At 42.9% G+C, this 23480-nt stretch overlaps 1 protein-coding gene across 2 annotated transcripts in view; it reads left to right on the forward strand.

Annotated features, from left to right (window-relative positions):
- Nucleotides 1-17094, forward strand: part of ZNHIT6 (zinc finger HIT-type containing 6) — a 59182-nt gene extending 42088 nt beyond the window's left edge. Inside the window, exons 6-10 of one of the 2 annotated variants that reach the window (XM_073593603.1) lie at nt 3591-3659; nt 4773-4853; nt 7983-8060; nt 13934-14070; nt 16821-17094. In XM_073593603.1, the coding sequence (XP_073449704.1) occupies nt 3591-3659; nt 4773-4853; nt 7983-8060; nt 13934-14070; nt 16821-16849 (394 nt within the window). In that variant the 3' untranslated portion in view covers nt 16850-17094. The remainder of the gene's footprint in view (nt 1-3590; nt 3660-4772; nt 4854-7982; nt 8061-13933; nt 14071-16820) is intronic. The other variant, XM_073593604.1, reaches the window with a different exon arrangement.
- The last annotated feature ends 6386 nt before the right edge of the window (nt 17095-23480 follow it).

Raw genomic sequence — 23480 nt, forward strand, 5'->3', positions numbered from 1 at the left:
CCATGAAACGTTACACACTTATTGTACAGTTCCTACCTGGCGCTGTTTCCATAGAAGCTCACACATGGAATCTTTCTGTAGTCCCTTCCTGAGCTTTGAGCAGAAAGGTCTTCCATGCTGTGGTCAGTGATCCTGGCAGAGGCCAAAGTGTGCTCCCACACCTTCTGTCACAGGTTCTGTATCTGATCTTCCTATGGCCCCTGAGCAATCAGCTGCTGAGACTGTCTCAGTCAGGGTTAACCCACTTTTTACGTATTGAGCCTACCTCTGATGAGTTGCAGTTTTCTGTCATTACTCCCAAATTAAGAGACCCTTCCAGCTTTTATTATTGCAGTGCTCACCACTCTGAAACTAGATGATCAGCGTGTTGCGTCTACCAGTGCAAATCCCAGTCTTGGCCCTTTAGGATGCTTAAGACATTCCCTGTGCACCTGTTATTCTAAGTCTTCTCTACAGAGATTGGAAACACCCTGACAAGATTGTTGCTCCCCTCAGCATGCTTATTAGCCTTGTACCCGTATGTAGATGACTTTGTTAAAAAAGTACAGTCAAAGTTTGTTTGGCTGTACTTCTGTGGATCACAGGAGTGCAGTTTGTGCTGTCGGCTGACGTCACAGAGCTGCTCCAGGCTCGGGCAAGATTGCAACAGTGAAGTCGGGATCTGCTCATATGCCTGGACTAGCACCCAGCTCAGGCTCTCAGCGAGGGGGACAGATGCGGGGGACAGATGCAGCATCGCAGCGACGCTGCATTCACCTAGGTATGTATAGATCAGCAAAAAAAAAAGTCCATACCTCTTTTTAACTACTTCAGATCTGCGCTATAGCCGAATGACGGCTACAGCGGGGACCTGCTTTCCCGGGACGACATCCATTGACGTCATCCCGTGCACGAGCAGCCTGCGCGCCCCCTGCAGGGCGCACTCTGTTATCAGCGAGTCTGAGACTCGCCTGATCACAGATCGGAGTAAAGGGTCGATCCCGACCCCTTACCACGTGATCAGCTGTCAGCCAATGACAGCTGATCATGTGATGTCAACAGAGCCGGTAATCGCCTATTTTTTCTCCTCGCGCTGACAGCTTGAGGAGGGAAAAAAAAGCCGATCACCGGCGGCCGTGAGAGGGACATCAGTCCCGATCATGGCGAGCTGCTGCAGATCCTCAGTGCCCCCTGCCAGTGCCACCTAGCAATAGGCAGTGCCGCCTACCAGTGCCCACAGTGCCTCAACAGTGCTGCACATCAGTGCCACCTATCAGTGTCACCTACGAGTGCCCATCAGAGCCACCTATCAGTGCCCATCCGTGCCGCCTTAACTGTGCCTATCAGTGCCCATCAGCACATATCAATGAAGGAGAAAAATTACCCGTTTGCAAAATTTTATAACAAACGATGAAACATGATTTTTTTTTTTTTTTTGCAAAATTTTCCATCTTTTTTTGTTTAGCAAAAAATAAAAATCTCAGCTGTGATTAAATACCACCAAAAGAAAGCTCTATTTGTGGAAAAAAATAATAAAAATTTCATTTGGGTACAGTGTTGTATGACCGCGCAATTGTCATTCAAAGTGCGTCAGCGCTGAAAATTGGTCTGGGCAGGAGGGGGGTTTAAGTGCCCAGTAAGCAAGTTGTTAAAAAGGGGCCTGCATCTACTGTTCATCTGGCAGTGTCCTGCCTTAACCAAGAGACTACCATACTGGTACAGGATGAACCTGTCTTTGAAGACTGAGCCAATACATGATTCAAACTCTTCTTTAGAGCCCTGTTCTTGCAGACAGGCTCTGCATTTCATCCCATCTGGTTTGTTACTTTGTATGACTTATCAGTCTCCTAAAAAAGAACTTACTAATGCTGTGGTTGATTCTTTGGTTTTAGAACATTTGGAGCAAACGGTTGTACCTTTTTAAGCTACAATTGTAATGTGCTTCTGAAGGCTTCCCATCTCCTTTCCTTCATGGGCCTCCTGTCCCTGCACACTTTGGTTGAAGTGCTGGACTAGGAAACCCACATCTAAGAAGCAGCTGATCCACAGGGCCTCCAAGGGAGAACGTCTTTTTTAGATCTACTCTTTATACCATTCCATTCTCAAGGATGCTACTGGTGCATGCCTTTTTGGTTCTCCACTCCCCCATCATACATGACTAGACCATCCCATGTTTGGCTACTAGTTCACCCACAAGATTTGAGGCTTTACAGTCAATTAAATCCATAGACAAACCTTCCTTGGCATGGTATGCCCCTATTTTTCACAATGGGGGAAGGTTTGTTAACCTTTGTGGAAACTTAAATTGCTTGCATCTAAGATGTCTGGATGCAGGAGGTAGTATTCTAGTTCTACAAGCTGAAATTCCGCTCTGCTCCTTTCTCAGTTTCTCACCTCCAACCTTCCATTGTTGCCTCACTGATTACCAGATCTCTGTCAAGCCAACTTGGGTCTTATTAAAAAAAGCTATCATTGACCCCGTTTCTGTGGTAAAACCTTTTGATGGGTTTTACTCCTACTTGTTCACATAAAAAAAAAAAAAAAACAAAGGTGACATCTGCCCCATCTAAAAGCACTGAATGTCTTTTTGTCAGGCTCAGAAATTTTGTACGTAATCCAGCAGAAGTAGTGGTTGCTCTGGCGACTTTATAGGATCAGTACATCCTCCTCCATGCATTTCCTCCCTTGAAACTTCTTCCTCTCTTGCTATTTTTTCCTAAGTGTTCTGTCATGTTTTTGCATGTGGGTGTTGACCATTTACTTAAATCTTTAAAATCTTTAAATGCATAATGGGAAATATTAATGAAAGAATCAATGTCTTGATTCTACCCACACCAGTTGACGTGGTCTTTCATTCATCATCCTGCCCTGGAAAAAGGGACGGGAGGATCTGATTGGCTATTATGGTGAAAAATTCTTCCCTCTAAGGTTTTAATAAATTAGATCCATTATGTTGGCAGACAAACCTCATGACCAATCATGTGGTAGAGGTCCAGCCATTTTTAAGGCGACAGCTTGTAATGGGCTTCAGACAGGTTGGGCCTAAACTGACATCAATCCAAAAATGTCAGCATTTTCCAGACATACATTCAGGACATAAAACTATGGGTGTTTCTTTATCCTGAGCCTGGGTAATACTAGTCTGAGAAAATATAAAAAGCCGTTTGAGTATATAGAGAGACAAATCACGTTAGTGACGTGGTAGAATTTCACAGGGACGGAGCCAGGAGTTGAGGCGTGTTTTTTATGAAACATTACCAAGAGTTGTTTCTTGGATGAAAATGCAGTCTCTATCCAATAAATACACGGTTTTTGTTTTATGTAATTCTCAAATGTAGTGATGTGACGGCTTCACAACAAACCAGCTTAGCAACCAAATATTTCGAAAATTACCAGGTTTCAATGTTCTTCAGGGCAGGAATGATTCTTGCACACAGGGTCCTATTTTCCTCAATAGGGCTTATCTAAGAATAATATGGTGCTTCACATATTAAGTAGCCTGTGTTTGTATAATATAATATATATATTATATAATTTTATTGTGTGTCAGGATAAAAGTTGCTGAAATGGCAAGATTCATCCTTCTATTCATTTTTTTTTCTACATTTTAGAGAGCAAAGATTCTATTGGCACCTGAAGCTTGTGTTTCCTCAATGTAAAGCAGAATACACAGAGAAGAGGTATGAATTCTACATGATCTGCTTTCCTAGATTCTGGTCTTAGAACTTTATAAAGTCATTGGAAAGCATAAGTATATGGAAACTGCAAAATTGGTATTATTACCATGAAGTTGTCCTAAACAGTCTGTGAAAAATGATTTAAAATTTCTAATTTTGTTTTGGGGGGTCCTCGGGGGACCTACATCATTATGTAAACTACAAGCCTTTTAACAAATCTTTAAACTTGTGTTAAACTTCAAAACCTAAATTAAAGGATAACTAAACCTAAGAACTAAAAGTAAATGTTACATCTTCCCAGCTCTAAATGAGGTGGCTATTCGATTTTCAGGCGAAAGGACATTTTTTGCAAGTACAGAAAATACCTGTGCTTGCCAGAGATGTATAATCTTTGTAATTTCCTATGAGATTAACTGGAAGCTGAAACAGTTTTGTCTATCTTGTGTAAAATCCCATTACCCTGATATATTGGAGATGGGCATAGACAGACATGTTTGAGGTCCAGCCTTGGCAACAACCATTGCTCCCTCCATAGAGAACAGTAAGTGAGCATAGCCACTCAGGGACAGGAAGTGTTTTATTTACAGGATTACCAGGTGAAATTTGGGGAAATGGTCTGTGGGAAAAAAAGAAAACAGTCATCCACCACATCTAGGAACCAGAAGCTGCAATACATTCCTTTATTTTTTGTGTTTGGATATGCTTTATCTATAGTATTTGTCTTGTCTTAAAGTGGTTTTAAAAGCGGAAGGTGTGTGGGTTTTTTTTTTTTTTTAATGCATTCTATACATAAAGCCAATGAGGTGAGAGTGTGTGGGGGGGGGGCACAGAGGAGCAGATCTGTGTCTTACGTACGCATAGAACAGGGCTCGGGAGCAGGAAGCTTGCTATATTGGGGGCACTGGTCAAGGGGGAGGAACCAGGAGCGCCGACTGGGGTACCCAAGAAGAAGAGGATCAGGGCTGTATTGTACAAAACCATTGCACAGAGCAGGTAAGGGTGTTTTTGAAAAAAAAAAAAAAAAAAGGACCTTTTTAGAATCACTTTAATTGTATGTTTATGGCAAGCTACCTGTGCGGGTGTTTTAGGTGTTTGATTTATGATTTTATTTGGTAGGGTCCCAGATGACAGAACACTTGGTGAGATTCTAAAACATTACATTGATCCGACAGAGTCCGATTTAACCATACGACAAAGGTAACCGGCTCTTTTTCTTTTGTTTATAGCCTTTTTCTCCTCCACCAACAGTTTTAACATTTTCCTCCTCATACATTTTAAGTGTGATATTTATAAAGAAGTTTGGTCATTGAATAGGGTGGTCTGCTCTGAGGTTTGTCTTGTTTAGTGGGGAAAACAGGCAGTTTCTATAACACTGCTTGGGATTTCAGTGCAGCAATGTTGTGAGCTCAAACAAAGTTAGGAGCTCTCTGAATTTTTGGCAAGGTTAACGTGTATTTTTCTATATTTGCAGTGTTCTTTAAAAGGATAAAACATGGACGAATGTGCATGTATTGCAGAGATGTACTGTAATTTTTTTTTTTTTTTTTCACTTTTTTTTTTTTTCATTGAAATATTGCATAGAGAAGGTTGGTCTGTGTATTGCCGCTGAGTATGAGCTCCATGATCCTTTTGATATGGTGTAACTATTAGTTGGGTTTTATTAGTGAGATAGAGCTCCTGCCAGATAATTCTGTACAGAAAATTCAAACTACAGCCAATTTAGCTGAATACCATATAACCTGCCGGTATGCTTTTTGATTGTTGAAGGCCTACAAAAAAAAAAAAAAGAGGAGAGAACTTGTATTCTTATGCAAATATCCTGGTTGGAATCAAACCTAGGAATTCAGTTCTGCCAGGGTAAAGTACTACAGTATGTATGCCATGGCACTAAACACCCTAGCGGTAGGGGATAGTATTTCAAACCTTGTGCGGCTGACAATAACAATAGAGTCTATGGTGAACACAAGGGAGTCAATCAATGTAGCGCACAAAGGTATGCAAGAAGGTTGCATATATCAAGATTAAAAACTAGTGCAATCATAGGTGGTCCATGCGAAGGCATAAACCATATCGCTGAAAAAGGTGACTAGGTCTACTTTAATAATAAAAGTCATTGTAAAATTAAAAACCGTGTGTCCAATGTCAACCTCTTGACCCAGAGACCTGCTGCAGCCCCTGGTATGCTGTTAGGCTTGGCTGGTGGGGCTCAACATTACCCATCCTTGGAGCCAATGAATGCTGGGGAAACCAAAACCAGGGAGCTGCAAAATTGTCAATGTCTGGGCTGCTGGATGGAAACCAACAAGATGGCGGCAGTGTGCATCCCCAGGGAGCTGGGCTGGCCTCAACGGAAGCCGCATCACCCGGAAGTTATGTCTACACTAAAGCGTGTGGCTGGTCTAGGAGGGGAAAAGGACCACTCTGAGTCTCCCAGTGGATTACGTGTTTTAAAGCGGCTGCTTCTTTGTCAAATCCCTTATAACCACAAATGATATACATTCACTTTGTGTGCCCCATGTGCCTTTAACAACTCCGATATTGACTTGTAAATGTAGTGGTGTCATTATCACTGTGCTGCACAGCCGTTGGCGAGAGCAGAGCTGTGGGAGGGACCTAACGGGTGTGTAAAATTAAACTGACCTGCACAGAAGACTAAATGTTATATTATTATTATTTATCTTCTAGATCAGGGGTAGTGAATTAAAATTCACAGGGGTCCAGTCAGAAAAACGTTCTTCTAGCGGAGGTCCGAGTGTCATATTGGTGCTATGACTCCACATGATATCCTCCACATCGCAGCCTCCTGTGCACGACTCACCCCCCCCTCCCCCCCATCAGACTGACACCTGCATTACAGCCTGACTCCCTTGATAGTAGACTCCTGTCCTGCACAGCACTCTCCCCTCCCCACAGAGCCCTACCTTATTCACACAAAACTGAAAACATGGCAGCCCTGGACAACGGGTGGGACTTTTCACATTTAGAGGTGAGCGATTGATTGCTGGGACCGCCCCGCTGCGTAGCAACCAATCACCCGCTTCTTAACTCAAAAAGTCCCACCCTTTGTCCAGAGTGGCCGTGCTTCTCATCTTGTGTGAATAAGACAAGCAGTGTGAGGAGGGGGCAGTGCAGTGATCTGATACCGAAGGGACAGACCCGTGCGTGGCGCGCCTGCCGTGCTGTGAACATAGCAGCACAAGGCAGGCGGGCGAGCCGGCGGCGGGGAGAGGACACACAGGCAACTATTTGGCAAGGCTGCAGGCCGGGAAATATGGCTACTGGTGCCAGAACCGGTCTGCGGTCCGCCATTTAGTGATGCCTGCTCGAGGTTATGACAAACACAATGACTGTAAAATTCTACTTTGAAAATTTTGGTGACTATAGTGTATTTTATTGTCAGAACGCCTCCCTCTTCCCTCTGCTATACCACCTTAATGCTAAGTCTTATGTGCCCTAATAACCTCGTTATCTTTGCTTATTCTTCAAGAACCAAGGGCCCCATTCACACCTGAGCATTTTGTAGCTTGACCCTCGAAAATGCTCAACATCCAAAATCCCATGTTTTTCAGTTGGGCCTGTTCTCACCTGAACATAGTGTCGTTTGAATTTTGTAACGCAAAGTGTTTTTTTGGGCCCAAAAACCTTTTTAAAGTGGTTCTAAAGGCAGAGGGTTTTGTATCTTAATGCATATTAAGATACAAAACCTGTGTGCAGCAGCCCCCCTAGTACTTACCTGAGCTCCATCTCAATCCAGCGATGTTGCATGAGAGACTCAGCTGTCCGGGGCGCTCCCTCCTGATTGGTTGACAGCAGCAGGAGCCAATGGCGCCCGCTGTGTGTCTCAGCCAAAGTCAGTGAGCCCATAATGAGAGAAAGGGGTGGTGCCGAGCTGCAGCTCCGTGTCTGAATGGGCACACAGAGCAGCAGCTCGGGTGACCCCATAGCAAGTTGCTTGCTGTGATGCCATTCGGCAGGAGGGAGGAGCCAAGAGCGCCGGCAAGGGAAAAAGAGGAGAATCTGGGCTGCTCTGCAAAACCACTGCACTGAGCAGGTTAGTGTAACATGTTTAAAAATCACAAACAAAACGCACAAAAACACGTGCAAAAATGCACAAATTTTATGTATCGTGTGTGTGTGTGTGTGTGTGTGTGTGGGGGGGGGGGGGGGGGGTCCTCCACTTCGCTCTTACAATAAGCTGTTTTGTAATTTTGTGTTAAATGGACTCTTATTGTCTAGATTTATAAAACCAAGACTGCCCCGGGTCTTTCAAACTCTTTGGTTACAGTTTTTATGAATTTGTTGTGATTCCAGAATTTGGTTTAACAGGTTAAAAGAGTATGTGAGCTCTCCTTGTGATGTGAAGGTCTTTATGGAGGCAGAAAAGAAAGTGCCTGGTCCAAAGAGGTAAGCTACAGCAATATGTGACTTAAAAATTGCGAGGTGAGCATGTTATAGGTGCGACCCTGTTAACCACTTCAATACCAGGCCAATTCTGACACTTCTCACATAACTTCTCACATACATGCAAAAATCAACTTCTTTTTTTTTTTTTTAACGAAAATTGCTTATTTTGTATAATGTGTAAGATGATGTTACACGGAGTAATAGATACCTAACATGTCATGCTTTAAAATTGCAAGTGCTCATGGAATGGCGACAAACTATGGTACTTCAAATTATCCATAGGCGATGCTTTAACCACTTCCGGACCAACCATCGCAGTTTTACTGAGGCAGGTTGGCCCGGCTGGGCAAATCAACGTTACCTTAGGCCACCTAGGTGGCTGCCCCGATCGGATTTGCTTCAGAACTGATAAGACTCTAGGCCCAGGCATGATTTCTGGCCTGGACCTGCTGATTGGTCCTTACAAATGAAATCCTACTCTGCCTGTGTAAGTGTAAAGACAGACAGAGGAAGTGATGTCATCTCCCTCTCTGGAATTCTTTTCCGTTCCAGAGAGAGGACATCCAAACGTGAATTGCACCAACACTACACTGACACAGTACATATTGGCACATATTTCACCCCCCTCCCAGTTAACCCCTTCACTTTCTGTCACTGTGTCACCCAGTGCAGTGTTCATATTTTTCTTTGATCACTGTACTGGTGTCATTTGTAAAAAAAGAAAAAAAATGAGTTGCGGTCGTATTGGTCCACTGACACAATTCACCATTTGCCTGTGTTTTCTGCCTACATGACCAGGACACAAGACGAGCAGATCTTGCGGTTCATGCATTTCAATGACTATGATCTCTGTCGTCCTCGGGGTGACCCTGGATATGATCGGCTCCACAAAATTCAGCCCCTCGTCAACCACTTCAACCAGCAGTTTGCAGCCTTGTTTACTCCCGATCAAGTTGTCTGCGTTTGAGTCCCTGATTAAGTTTTCTGGCCGCTTGTCTATCAAACAGTATCTTCCCAGCAAGCTTGCCAGATACGGGGTCAAGATGTACAAGCTCTGTGACAGGGCAACAGGCTATACATGTAGTTTTATGTTCTACGAGGGAAAAGATAGTCACGCGGAGCCAAAGAACTGCCCAGACTACATAGGGAGCGCTGGTAAGATTGTGAGGAACTTGGTGTCACCCTTATTCAGAAAGGAGTACCACTTGTACGTGGACTATTATTACACAAGCATGCCACTTTTTAGTCACCTTTTTGATTGTGGAATTGCCGCATGTGGCACTCTGCGATCTAATTGCTGTGCTTCCCCCAACAGCTTGTAGAATCCCAACCTAGAGGGGGGGAGAAACTGCTTGAAATGTAATAATTTGTTAGCAGTGAAGTGGAGGGATACATGGAATGTTTTTGTTCTGTCCTCCCTTCACGCAGATATGACTGTCCGAATTTCTACGGCGACTGGTTTTGTGGAGAAAAACCCCTCTGTGTCCACGAATGCAACCTTAACATGGGAGGGGTGCACCTCAACGACCAGTTGTTGGCGCTGTACCTAATTGCCCATAAGGCCAGATGCTGGTATAAAAAAGTGTCTGTATATTTATTCCAATTGGCTAGGCCACTTTTGTGGTATACAAAGCTTCAGGATGAACTGGATCCTTCCTAAAATTCCAGGAAGAGATCATCACAGCCCTTCTGTTTCCAGACAGTTCTGTAGCCCACCTTCCCGATGCAAATGCAGTGAGCCGGCTGCATGAGAGGCATTTTCCGTATGTCCTCCCTGGTACCCCCTACCCAAAGAAACCCCCAAAGAAGATGTGTGTCTGCAGAAAACGTGGATGTAGGCGTGACACCCGCTTTTATTGTCCCTCCTGTCCTGACCAACCTGGTCTCTGCATTGGTGACTGTTTAAAACGCTACCACACACTAGTGGAGTATTCATGTAGGGTACAGCATTGCACAGTCCTAGGGCACACTTACACAGGGTCTTGAAAGATGAGATGGCCATCACATTTTGAGAGACCCTAATCTGGAACGTTTACAGATACAGTTTATAAAAATGCAAATATATATATATATATATATATATATATATATATATATATATATATATATATATATATATAAAGAAAAACACACAAAAAATAAAAAAGCCAAAGAGTTGTCGTTTTATTTTCCTTCTCTCTCTATTGTTCTCTCTTACGTTCGCTCTCTATTGTTCTATATTTATTGTTCTCTCTCTATTGTTACTGTATTTTTAGAACTGTAAGGTTTTATTTTTACTGTGTTTGATTGTATTTGCTTTGCAGATATGGCAAGTCTTACTGTTTTACTGTAATGTGAGTTTGTTTATTGTTAACCATCATTTGCTTAGCAGGTACACCATTCAGCTACAGCACGGGTTTATTTATTCTGACAGCAACAGCATTTGCTCCCACGATACGTAAAGCCGTGACTCCAGTGCTGTAGGAGGTGATTTCCCCACCACAGTTAAAAAAAAGAACATATAACTGTGGTGGTAAAATCACTTCCCCCATTTCTCGTTTGAGAAGTGACGAAATAGTTGTTGCTTGTTGGTTCTGACATCACACAGTGGGAGGAACAGCTTCAGTTTCTCTCACTGTGAGGCTGACTGCATCGATCCCGCGCTCTGGAGAGCCTGCTAATGGCGGCGGCGGGAGGGGGGTGAGACTCTCTTCCGCCACCTGTAAAAATATTAAAGTGGCTGCCCAGCCACTCTGAATGCTTTTACCTAAAAGAGAATTGCTGGCTGTAAATGACACCAGGATCATGGTTGTAGCCTCAGCCATTATCCCGGTATAACCGCTTCCTTACCGCGACGTGTATATATTCTGTGGCCGATAGGGAAGCAGTTAAACAGCAACTCAGCTAAGCAGGTATTAGAAGGTTCTTGCTCATGTCCATAAAACTGGACTCCAGACAAGCCGGTAAATACGTAGATGAAATGCATATGAGGGAGCTATTTTATTTTACAACAGATTATAACTCCTTCAGTTTTATGATTCAGGCACATGTGAAAATAGCATCCCCATCTTCCATTACAATTAGGAAGTACAGCTTGGTCAAGGAACTGCCCACAGCTTGGTGATTGGAGAGTGAACTCGGCACTATTTTTTTATGTTAGTCACTTCACCTGTCAGCAAGCAGCTACTGCTAGACTGACAGGTCAACCCTGCACGATATGCAGGTTTCCTGTGCCGCATTCTGGTGTGAACTATCCCCAACGACACCATAGTGCTAAGGTATTGCTGAGGACAAGAGATTAGTAAATACAAATTACTCTTTGGGATAATTCTTGGCATTAACAAATATGCTTCACCAGTGCAGTCCTGTTCAGATTGTGAAATCTTTCTAACAAACAATAAAATAAAAACAAAGGGCGCAGAGGCCAAGTGCATTACTTGATAACAAGTTTGATAACCACTTCACGCAAAACAACGTACCTGTACGTCAGTACTTTGACGCTAAATACCGAGGTTGTGGCAGCAGCTAGCTGCCATAACCCCGGTATTTTCGGGAACGCTGTGCCTCTTTAAAATAAAAATGGTCTCCACGGCAGATTCGCCGCAAGATCACTTTCATCGACAGCGGAAGAGGTGCCCACCCCCCTCCCGCGTGCTCCTCTCATCTCCGCCGCTTTCCCGGACTCGCCTCTAGTGGCAGAGACGATCACGTCCTCTCCCGTGGATGCCTGGCTGCCGACTGGGGGGAAGATGGTCCCTGCTCGGCTCCATGGCATGGGAGGGCAGAAGCGACGTCAAACGTCGCTTCCGCCCATAGCTCTTAAACGAGAATTTTTATTTTTTATTGCGTTTTTAGTGTAAATGAGATCTGAGGTCTTTTTGACCCCAAATCTCATATTTAAGAGGCCCTGTCATGTTTTTTTTCTATTACAAGGGATGTTTACATTCCTTGTAATAGGAATAAAAGTGACCCAAAAATGTATTATTTTTTTTTTTTTTTAAAGTGTCAAAATAAAAAATAAAGTGAAATTAAATAAGAAGAAAAAAATAATTTTAAAGCGCCCCGTCCCGGCGAGCTTGCGTGTAGAAGCGAGCACATACGTGAGTAGGGCCCGCATATGAAAACTGTGTTCAAACCACACATGTGAGGTATCGCCGCAATCATTAGAGCGAGAACAATAATTCTATCCCTAGACCTCCTCTGTAACTCAAAACTCGTAACCTGTAGAAATCTTTAAACCTTGCATATGGTGATTTTTAAGGGTAAAAGTTTGTCGCCATTCCATGAGCGGGCACAATTTTGAAGCATGACATGTTGGGTATCAATTTACTCGGTGTACCAATATCTTTCACAATATAAAAAAAAAATTGGGCTAACGTTACTGTCTTTTTTTTTTTGTAATTCATAAAAGTGTATTTTTTCAAAAAAAAAGTGAGCTTGTAAGACCGCTGCGCAAATACGGTGTGACAGAAAGTATTGCAACGACTGCCGTTTTATTCTCTAGGGTTTTAGAACCCCCAAACATTTTATATATAATATATTCTAAGTAATTTTCTAGCAAAAACTTTTAAACAACAAGTGTAAAAAAGAAGCTCGGGGGTGAAGTGGTTAAAAGTAAAATGGTGCCAAAATCATACTAGCAAAAAAGTGTTAAATGAACCAGACCCAAGTGACATTAAGGTCAAGACGTGAATGCAAACCACTAAAATCCTTAGCATCACTCACACATACCCTATGCTCTGAGGAAGAGGGCTTTTCCTTCGAAACACGTCTGTGTAATGCCTGGGTCTTGGTGATTCGCAGTCACATCTTGACCTTCCTGTCACTTGGGTCTGGTTCATTTTAATGCTTTTTTGCCTTTGGCTTTTTGCAAGGTATGATTTTGGCACTATTTTATTTAAAATAAACTTATCAGGTAACGCACTAGGCCTCTGCACCTTTTTGTTTTTATTTTAATAACACCTGATCATTACATCTATACGAGTTTGTTGGATACCCAATTTCAAAGCCATGGACGTTGGCTCAACTACAACCCCCCACTCCAACCCAGTCTCCAGTGGTTATAACCGCCTTAACGTTTCTAGAAAGGGTTTCTGTAAAATTTTTGGGCGTGTCTGTAGGGATTTGTGCTAATTCAGCCAAAAGAGCAATTTGTGAAGTTGGGTACTGATGTTGGATGAGAAAATCTGGTTCTGATTCCAGTTCACAAGTTGTTGAGTAGGATTGAGGACAGGACTCTGTGTAGGCCACTTGAGGTCCTCCACACCAAGCTTATCAAACAATGTCTTTATGGAGCTGAATTTGTGAACAGGGACACAGTCATGCTGAAACAGCAAAAGGCCTTCACCAAACTTTTCTCACAAGGTTGGAAGCACTCAGTTGCCTTTTTGTGTGTTGTAACTGTATTCTTCAATGAAAACACCCAAACTCCATAATATAGAGGGGTGTCCACATACATTTGGCCATATAGGTATGTTTGGGGATCAGATGTCAACTAGTGATGAGCTTGGGTGTGTTCAGACTAGGATGTGAGCCCGTCAGGAAGCTGTCACCTGTATAGGCCAGTCATTTCCAGCTGGGTCATTTCACGTCCCACAGCTGCACTTATACAAGGGGCGTGGCCGGCAGGGATTGGCCTGTATAGGCGATGGCTTCCTGGTGTGCTTGGATCCTAGTCTGAACATGTCCAAGCTCATCACTGGTGTCAACAAACTTTTGGCTGTATAGTGTAAATGCAAGTAAACATTTGCATGTATCAGTGAAACAATGCAAACACATTGAAGAAAATGTTATTAGAGAAGTGTGTAGGCTTCCAAACAATGGTCATGATTTTAATGCAATGCTTAATTCCTTCATAATACCTGAGTGTATGGTCTTTTTGCTGCATAATCCAGGAAACGTTTATACTTCAGGTACTATGAGCTGGACACCAGTAAAAATCTGAGAGAAAATCTCAAGAAGAAGACAATAATTGAGTTCCCAACTCTGTATGTGACATTAAAAGGCGAAGACATAATGGTGATAGATCAAGGTGGGCAGATTTGAAAATTAATTTTTGAGTGGTTAGGACTTACTGTATACTGTATTTAATTCCTACAAAGTCTGCAGGGAATGAGTGTCCTCCTATGTATTTATAGTATCAGTTATTGCTGATTGTTGTAGCTGTTTGTAAAGAGCTTCTTTATGTGTTTAGTATGACAGGTCACCCTTCCCACCAACCTCCAGAGCACTGCTGGAGCCCTTAAAGCTCCTCTGCTTATGTCAGCGTTTCTGAAGTCTCGGCATGTATTTCCCCCTTATGCGGAAATGCACGTTCTTGATATTTGGTAGCTCAGGAACCAAGTGCAGCACTAGGGGAGACAGTATGTCTATTCTAGCTATACCAGGCACTTGAGACAATACTCTGGGTGGAGGGGGGTTCTCCAACTAAAGCTATGCTGAGGAAACTTATGTTGCCTTCTATACAAGGCCTGCTTCCATTTGTATTGCATGTAGCACAAGTTTACAGTAAAAGCACGCCTTTCACTGCAGGAAGGGTTGACAGTCTGCTTTTTGTATGTGTACAATGATGGAAGTATGACCTTGATTGTGGCAAAAGAGTGTAAGTAGCCAAATGGTATTTGTGCATGAAAAGCATTGAGGTTAAAACAGGGGTGTCCAACATGCGACACAACACAAAATCGTAAACTAGTCTATTCTAGCTTTCTATTTGATCTCTTATATCTATCTACAGATCTATCAATCTATTAAGGGATTTTGCCCCGTCAGACATGAACTGATAAACCAGGGGCGCCCAATCCGTGGCTCAACACAAAATCTTAAGGAGTTGTAAAGTCTCAAGGTTTTTCACCTTAATGCATTCCATGCATTAAGGTGAAAAACCTTCTGTGCTGCAGCAGCCCCACTTTTTCCTACCTGAACCGATCGTTCCAGTGTCGAGGACAAGCCCAGCAGCTCCAGGCGCTGTCTCGGGTTCTCGTTGGATAGATTGATAGCCATTGGCTCCCGCTGCTGTTAATCAAATCCATTGACTCGGGGGGCAAGGCCGAGTCCTACTGTCTGTATCAAAGGTTGCAGAAGCAGGACTCGGGAGCGCGCCCGCACGAGTGCCCCCATGGAAAGTAGCTCTCTGTGGGGGCACTCGCTGAAGAGGAGGGGCCAGGAGCTCCACCAGGGGAACACCAGAAAAGGAGGATCGGGGCCGCTCTGTGCAAAACCCTTTAATTAGAACCAAATGACGACCTGATGAGCACCTTGAGAATTGCTACTACATCCATCCGACCAGATAATGATGTGTTAGTTAATCAAAATCAAATATCACACTAGTGACTATGTTGCTCTCTGTTACTTTTATAATTTAAAAAATTACAAAAAAAAATGGCTTTATTACTCAGATGGGTACATTATCCATGTCAATGAAATTCTAACTTGTAAAATGCCCGACTTTTTCTGTTCATCAGCTATCCTTGTTTTTATTTTATTTTATGCAGGGTAGATAAAAATAAATGATTTTTTTTTTTTTAAATCTTGAAATTTTGAAATTTTTGAAAAATCTTTGAAATTTTTTTTTTTTCAAATTTAATTTAATAAAATGCTTTTGGAGTAAAAATCTATCTAATGATAGTTTTCTATTTAAGATACATTAATAATTTTGTTTATTCAGCATGAAATGGAGCTGTTATGTAGCATGAGGCTGTATATTCTGCAATATTTACATTTTTGTTAAACTCATTCAATGAATCCAGGCTCTGCAAGTAGAGATAACATGCACTGCATTGATGCATTCACACAATTTCACAGTAACCATGAGAAAAAAGTTAAGGAAGATCCCTTTATCCCATTGTTTTGAAAATCTATGTACACTACAAACTATGATTGAATCGGTTCTGATAACGCTGTTTTACTAACCTGACATCTTCTTCTAAATAGGAAATCTTAATTTTGTTTGCAAATATTAAAGATTCTAACTACCAGCAAGAATAAGTCCTTACATTTAAAGAGCTCCTGTCATTTCAGATCCATCATGGCACCGCCTGTTAGCGGGCATCCACTCACCTGCTGCGCCACGTCCCTCACCTTGTTGTGTCACTGCCGCATCACCAGCCGTCCCATTAAAGTGAATGGAACGGTCGGTGAGTCAACAGCAGTTCAGAGAAGGAGCCGCTGCGGGACAGAGATGACAGGTGCTCTTTAAAAATTATGATTTAAATCAAGCCTTTTTACTAGTGATTTAAATCATAATTTAAACTGTGATTTAAATCAAATAAACCCTGATTTTATGTGTGACCAAAGACAATTCTTCTACCTATGTGGCCCAGGAGGGTCAAAAGGTTGGACACTCCTGCTGTAAAGTATATACATATGCAAAATATTTTCGATTTTTAGTTTTAATTAGTGTCCAGAAGAGTTGAGCTTGGTATACACTAGTAGAATTTTGTCAATTTTGCATCCTAAGAATGTTTGTTCGAAATTCTAATCATTAGAGGGGTCAAATCAAGTTTTTGACTGCAGTGACGAGAGAATTTGAAGCAGCATAATGGGAACTCTCATTTTTCCTCGTTTCTTTTTGCATCCAGACGGAACAGGAAGTGATGGGGAAATCTCCCTAGCAGGACACAGATGGCAATAAAAATATCTCAATATGGGTTTTAATCTTTTAGCACTCCAACCAAAATGTAAGAAAAAAATTGGGTATACATACACTAGTTGGGAGGTTTGGACTCAGAAAAACGCATTCCTCTTGAACGGCCCCCTGATAATCTATTTCTTCTCTCTTTCTAGAAAATAGACCCTCACCATCTGTTTTATGAAGAAGGGGTGAAAATTGAGTCCATCTCAATGTGTAAATAGGAGGAGGACTCTGTACATGTGTAAAGGAAATTGCTGTATTATTGTAACTGGTTTGTATGTATATTTGATAGGTTTATATTTTACTATCAGGGTGCCATTGCTGCGTTTCCCATTTTTGTAAATCTCTTTTATGCATTGGATAGACGTTGTGATTTACTTGCATTTTGTTTTATCATAAAGAACGTGGCAAAAACGTTGTGCTGTATTTGTGGTGTGTTTATTAAGTGCAATGAGCTTGCAAGAAGTAGTGGCTGTACTAACATCCTTCAGTAAATATCAAAGTGTGATTTCAGTGCTTGTTAATTTTGAAAATGCATTTCTCCACGGTACTGGCGGCTATAGCGGTAAATGATGGCTCTTTTATTGCTTGCTCAGAATATGTAAACACCGTATTATCCACAATCTGGGCGCAGGTGCACTTTCAGGCAGAAGTAGATCTCTAGCTTATGTTCTCTGACCACCTGTGCTCAGTGTCCAAAATAACCATCAACAGTGCAGCAACCCAATACCCAAATACAACATATACTGAAAGTTTAAAAAAAACGTTTTTGTTGCATAAGGAAACCCAGTCGAAGGAATGGGCTGCCTTAAGTAATGCACGTTAATGCATTTGTTATTTTACATTGTAATATGCAACATTGCCAACTTTTAACAGAAGGTTATTACATGTTCTCACTTCCAGTACCAAATCCCAATAATGGGCAGCCTTTTTTCAGTGAAGTCACGCTAATCTGTCATTTTTGCCCCTTTTAGGCATCAGTGCATCCACAACTGCTAAAGTATAGCACAGATGTAGCCCTCATAGGCTGCAGTTTTACCACCTTCCGACAGCCCACCTAAAGTCCACATTACAGCTGGAGGAGGCTGTTCTCATGTTGTGGCCACGATTCTTTGTGTCACAACCGCTGTAAATTTATTGCGGACTTCACAGGCAGCACTGCCTGCCAAATTAGGGCAGTTAAAGGAGAAGTTCAGCCTGAGCTGGGCTTCTCCTCTGGGTCACAGGAGTGCAATCAGTTTTGCACCCCTGTGACCCGTTTTCAGCAGAGAGCGGTCTGAAGTCCGCTCTCTGCTGATGTCACTGGAATCAGTCCAGTTACCGCATCATCCCGACAGTCTGGATCTACCAAGTGCCTGGACTGATACCTGTCTCAGCCTCTCGGCGAGCCGCTGAGGGCATGAGACGGCCACTCCTCGTCCCTCCACAGATCAGCGCTCCAATGAGCGAGACGGGGGCTGAGCGGAGAGCTGCTGACTGACAGATGGGGAGGTGGGGTCTGCTTGGGGAGCCGAGAGAACCGAGCCATCGGCGTTGTTCGATCGCTCGGTTCTCAGTGCAGAGGCGCCGGGGGACAGATGCAGCATCGGTCCGATACTGCATCCACCTAGGTAAGTATAATGGGTGAATTAAACACAAAAAAAAGAACCATGCTTCTCTTTTAAGTCAATGGGGCTGTGGTACATCCGAGAGCCAAGCGCTTGGCTCGCAGTTGCAATGCATCAGTCACAATTTTAAAAAAACAAACAAAAAACAGGCATTTAAGGGGTGGCAGAGTCACCTGCTGACCGCCTGACAGCAAAGTGATCCACCGCGGATCACTAGTATGAACTTAGCTTTACAAAGTTAAGTATTCCCAACTTGCAGAGGATGCAGCTGGAAGTGTCATTGGGTCGATTAGAAAATCCAATAAATATCAGCATGTGCAGATGACTTTTTATGTTTTTACTTACGAACCCCCTTATTTCTCTCCCAAATCTGCTACGCAAATTCAAAATTCATGGCGCGTTGTCCAATCTAAACATTTATTTTACCAAATCCGAAGCGATGGGGGGGGGTGTGTGTGTGTGTGTACCACAGCCCCTTCTCTCATACCGCCATGTGAGTTTTAAATTGAAATAGACATGGACTGCTCTGAAATATTTGGGCACGTTCCCCCCCCCCCCCCAAAAAAAAATTTCAAAGCTCTTCGATCTGGACTCCTCTCTCCTCCCCCCCCCCCCCTTCTGAAAACGATCAGGACTCTCCTTAATACGTGGCACACTGGACTCCACTCATGGTTTGGCCGCTGTAATATACTTAAAATGAGTATTCTCCCTAAATTTTTATACCTCCTTTTAGGCGTTCCCCATCTATATCCCTGCGAGTTATTTTAAACTGACGCACTCACTGTTCATAGAATTCATTTGGGCCCGCAAATGACCACATCTAATCAGGAAACTACTTTCCCCACCCAAACAACATGGAAGCCTGGCAATGCCAGATATAGGCACATATTACCACACAGCACACTTGGGTAGGCTTATTGATGGTGCCGCCTTCGTGACACCAAGCTGTGGCCTCGATTAGAACAAGTCCATAGTGTCATACCCCTCCAAAGGGCACCTTGGTGTTATGCCTCACTACCCACCAATATTAAGGGACACCCCCTTATTGGCCCCACTACGTCCATATGCGCTCATCTCTTCACCCAAGCTTCTCTTTCATCCTGGAACTCGCCCTTATTCCCCATGTTGGGAAACCCACTGTTCACTCTGGGACTCAGATGTAATCTTCCAGAATTTGATCAGCTCAGGCCACTTTCAGGTCTCACATTTCAGGTCCGTAGGGAGATGGGTGTCCATGCTAGAGTTTACAGATCCCGCAGGTCCTTTCCGGTTAGATTTTTTTTGAGCATTTCAGCTTCACCATTTCTTAAAAATCCATATCACCTCCCGGTTACTCTGACCAACCTCTCACAATCTTTGAGGAATACTGTTCAGACACCGGGGTCCTACCACACGTGCTCTCCCACACCTACAACCTGTTTGTCTTTTGACTAAATAAAAGATTAGAAAAAAAGAAAATCCAATAAAAACTCCAAACCAAGCATTTCCCAATATATTTCTGGAAGCCCCATTACTGTACTGGGGGATGTCACAAAACGGATCCTTGTATTTTTGTCATTTTGATTTTGGGGCAATTTTCCCCCTGCATCAAGGCGCCAAAGCGTTTGTGTGACCGTAGTTTAAAACTGCTCTCGTTCGCATTTTCTTTTTCTAAAAAAAGAAACTCTGACAACACGTGTCACTTCACACATGATTTTAGGGACAAAACTAAGATTGATCTCGTTAAGCGAGCCCGGGGGTCTTGCGCTGAAATGTGAAGACAGGAAACCTCTTAACTGAACATGCGGTATGAATGTATGGAATTCTATTACTGTGCAGCTTGTGGAGACACTGACTGCAGGCTTTCTGTAAGAGATTTGTATATTTAAGATCTCTGAAAATGTCATTTTACAAGCTTTTTAGTATATAAAAAAGAATAATGAACTTAAAGTGAACCAGTGTTTTGTCCATGCAGGGCAAAGCTACATACTCGCCTAAAATAGAGGCTCTGCATGCTGAGTTTTTCCTTCTTTTTGCCACCACTGCAAGTCACAAGTGACAGGACTTAGGACTCTTCATCTGCCCCCCCATGTGACAGGGCTGGTGCCTGCTGATTGGCCACTTAGGCACCCCACACATTGTGGAGAAAAAGTAGACACAATGCCCCCTTATACCTATTTTTTTTTTTTTTTTTAAAGAAAAAACAGCAAGTCTATCTATCTATCTATCTATCTATCTATCTATCTGTAAAAAATACCGCGCTGATAAATTAAACTAGCAAAAAGCAGCAGCATACAGTGCAATAACACAAAAAAGTCTATGGAATAGGGGAAGCTGCGCTTAAAATTAGGTCCATAACAATTGACATGAAGACAAAAAAATGTCCATTGAAAACATGAAGGGTCACAATAACACCACAGTATGCACACACAAGTAAAGTGGCCGACCACCGTAGCTGTAGATTGAGCTTGCCGGACGGCAAGCTTTAAAAGCAGGTGGCTATAGCCCAGCTAAGGCCTCTAAGCTTGCTGATGACCACAATAGGAACAGTATTCGGATGGTGAAGATCACTCACTAGGACCCACGTCCAGCATCCATATACTCAGTAGATTGCCCAGAAGAAAAAAGAACTGGAGGCCCAGGTCCTCTCTGTGGTTCGCCAACAAATGATGACCACTCTTATACTGCCTAGAATTGGTTATTTTTTTTTTGGATTTCTCACTCTTCCTTGTTTTTCCTTTCTTGGGTCTGGAAAAGCTTGGTGTTTGTGTCCTTTCTCAGACTGATTGGGAATGGGAAAGTCTGCCTTCATTATTGGTACCTGTTGTAAGGATTACCCATTACAACAGGTACGAATAATGAAGGCAGACTTTCCCATTCCCAATTAGGCTGAGAAAGGACACAATCAAACACCAAGCTTTTCCAGACCTAAGAATGGAAAAACAAGGAAGAGTGAGAAATCCATAAAAGAATGACAAATATCCGTGTCTAGGCAGTATAAGGGTGGTCATCGCTCATCATTTGTTGGCGAACCACAGAGAGGACCTGGGCCTCCAGTTCTTTTTTTTTTTTTCTTGTTTTTTGTTCTAATACAAGACTGTATTTGCACACATTGATGGAAATTTATATTGTGCTTATTTGGTGTTAAAATGTACTGTCTTTTTTTTTTTTTAGATTTGATTCTTTTTTTTTCTTTTTAATGAAGTTACAGTAAATGGTAGTTTTACAAAATCTTTGATAGGTGGAGCGATTCACTATATTACACGTAAGAGATTTTTTTTTTTTAAATCTGATTTTTTTAGATGACTCTATTTTCAATGTCTGCAGACGGCTTATAAATATGAAATATTTGGCATTCTCATCTAAAGCCTATGGATAGCATTAAGGAGCATCTAGTAAAATTCATCATTTAACCAACACAACAGTTTTTGTTTTTGGGATTTTCCCCTGTAACATATGTCTTTTTTTAAAGCTTAACTTAAGTCCCACTTTACACCTGCCCTTTTTTGAGTAGTGGGGGGACGGGTACCCGCCCCACTTCCGTGGTCAGATCTCTGCAGCGATCCACCGGAAGTTTACTTCCTCCAGCCCCCCCCCCCCCCCCCTTCCCATCCTCAGCCTACTGGAAGATGTCACAGGACCCAGAATGCTGTGGGGCCATTCTCAAAGTGCAGCGGGCAGCCGGCTGTGAAAGCGCAAGGAAACACAGCTGGCTGTCAACAGCGGCATGGAACCCGAAGACCAGTGAGGACGGCACTGGCCCCTGCGTGTCCTTTTAATAATAATTAAAAAAAAAAAAAAAAGTCAGCCGCTACAGCAGTTAATTTGTGCAGCAGTGTTGTCACCTTGTGGCTTGGGCCATAGATGGTACAAGTAGTTTCAAATGGACTTTAAATGACAAACAAATTTAAAGCACGACACCAGCTAACACTTTTCAACAGTTTAAATTTCTTCTGCAAAAAATGTTAGGCCCCTTTCACACGGGACGGATCCGTGTTGATCCGCCCCGTGTTTATCCGCTGCTCAGCGGGGATCGCTCCGTTTTCCCCAGGTGAGCAGGCAGATGACAGGGTGGGACCCGCACACTGTGTAGGGACCACCCTGTCAGATCTCCGCTCTCCCCTATGGGGGATCGGAGGAACACGGACCGTCTGTCCGTGTTCATCCGATCCGCTCTGCAGACGGATAGAAAAATAGGATTTTCTTCCGTCCGCAGAATCGGACGAGAGTGGAGCCGGACAACATCGGGCGTTAGCGGATGACACCCGCTATCCCATAGGGATGCATGTATGTCCGTATTTCATCCGAAAACGGATGGATGAAATACGGACATACGGTCCGCATGTGTGAAAGGGGCCTTAAATGAATAAAAACTGACCATTGTTAAAGTGGTTGTAAAAGCAGAAGGTTTTTTATCTTCATGCATTCTATGCATGAAGATAAAAAAAAAAAAAACTTCTGTGTGTAGCAGCCTCACTAACACTTACCTGAGGTCCATCTCTATCTCTGCATGAGTGCCTCAGCCGTCCGGGACTCTCCCTCCTGATTGGCTGAGACACAGCAGCTGTTGTCATCCAAAGCCAGTCAGCCAATCGGGAGAGAGAGGGGATGGGGCCGAACCGCTGCTCCGTGTCTGAATAGACACACAGAGCTGTGGCTCAGCTCGGGTGCCCCCCATAGCAGGCTGCTTGCTGTGGGGGCACTCGACAGGAGGGAAGGGCGAGGATCGCAGAAGAGGGAAGAAGAGGAGGATCCGGGCTGCTCTGTGCAAAACCATTACACAGAGCAGGTAAGTATAACATGTTTTTTTTATTTTTAATGGAAAAAAAAAAATGACTTTATTATAACTTTAAGCGCCCCTTGCAGTGTTATGTTTGTCCTAACCCCTCTTACTGCCACTTTTAACAAAGATTAGAAAAATATAAATAAAGTCACCTGAAATAAAGAAAATTCATTTACTGAATACTTTCATTACAATTATTAATCATATACCATTGCCAGAGTACAGTGGTCTTTACTGTAGTGGTTTAACTGCTAATGCTGGTTTGATTACATTTTCCATATATGTCAAGTAAGAAAAGCCTAATTCTGTGCAGTGCCCCCCCCCCCCCCATATGAGTGTTTATAGAGAAGTGTCTCAACTTTTTTTTTTTTCAGTTACAGCACTCTTTAATAGTATGCAAATCCCCGAAGCACCCCAGTCTCTAAAATGTAAAAAAAATATAT

Source organism: Aquarana catesbeiana, linkage group LG07 (genome assembly GCF_042186555.1).
Source record: "Aquarana catesbeiana isolate 2022-GZ linkage group LG07, ASM4218655v1, whole genome shotgun sequence".
Lineage (NCBI taxonomy): Eukaryota > Metazoa > Chordata > Amphibia > Anura > Ranidae > Aquarana > Aquarana catesbeiana.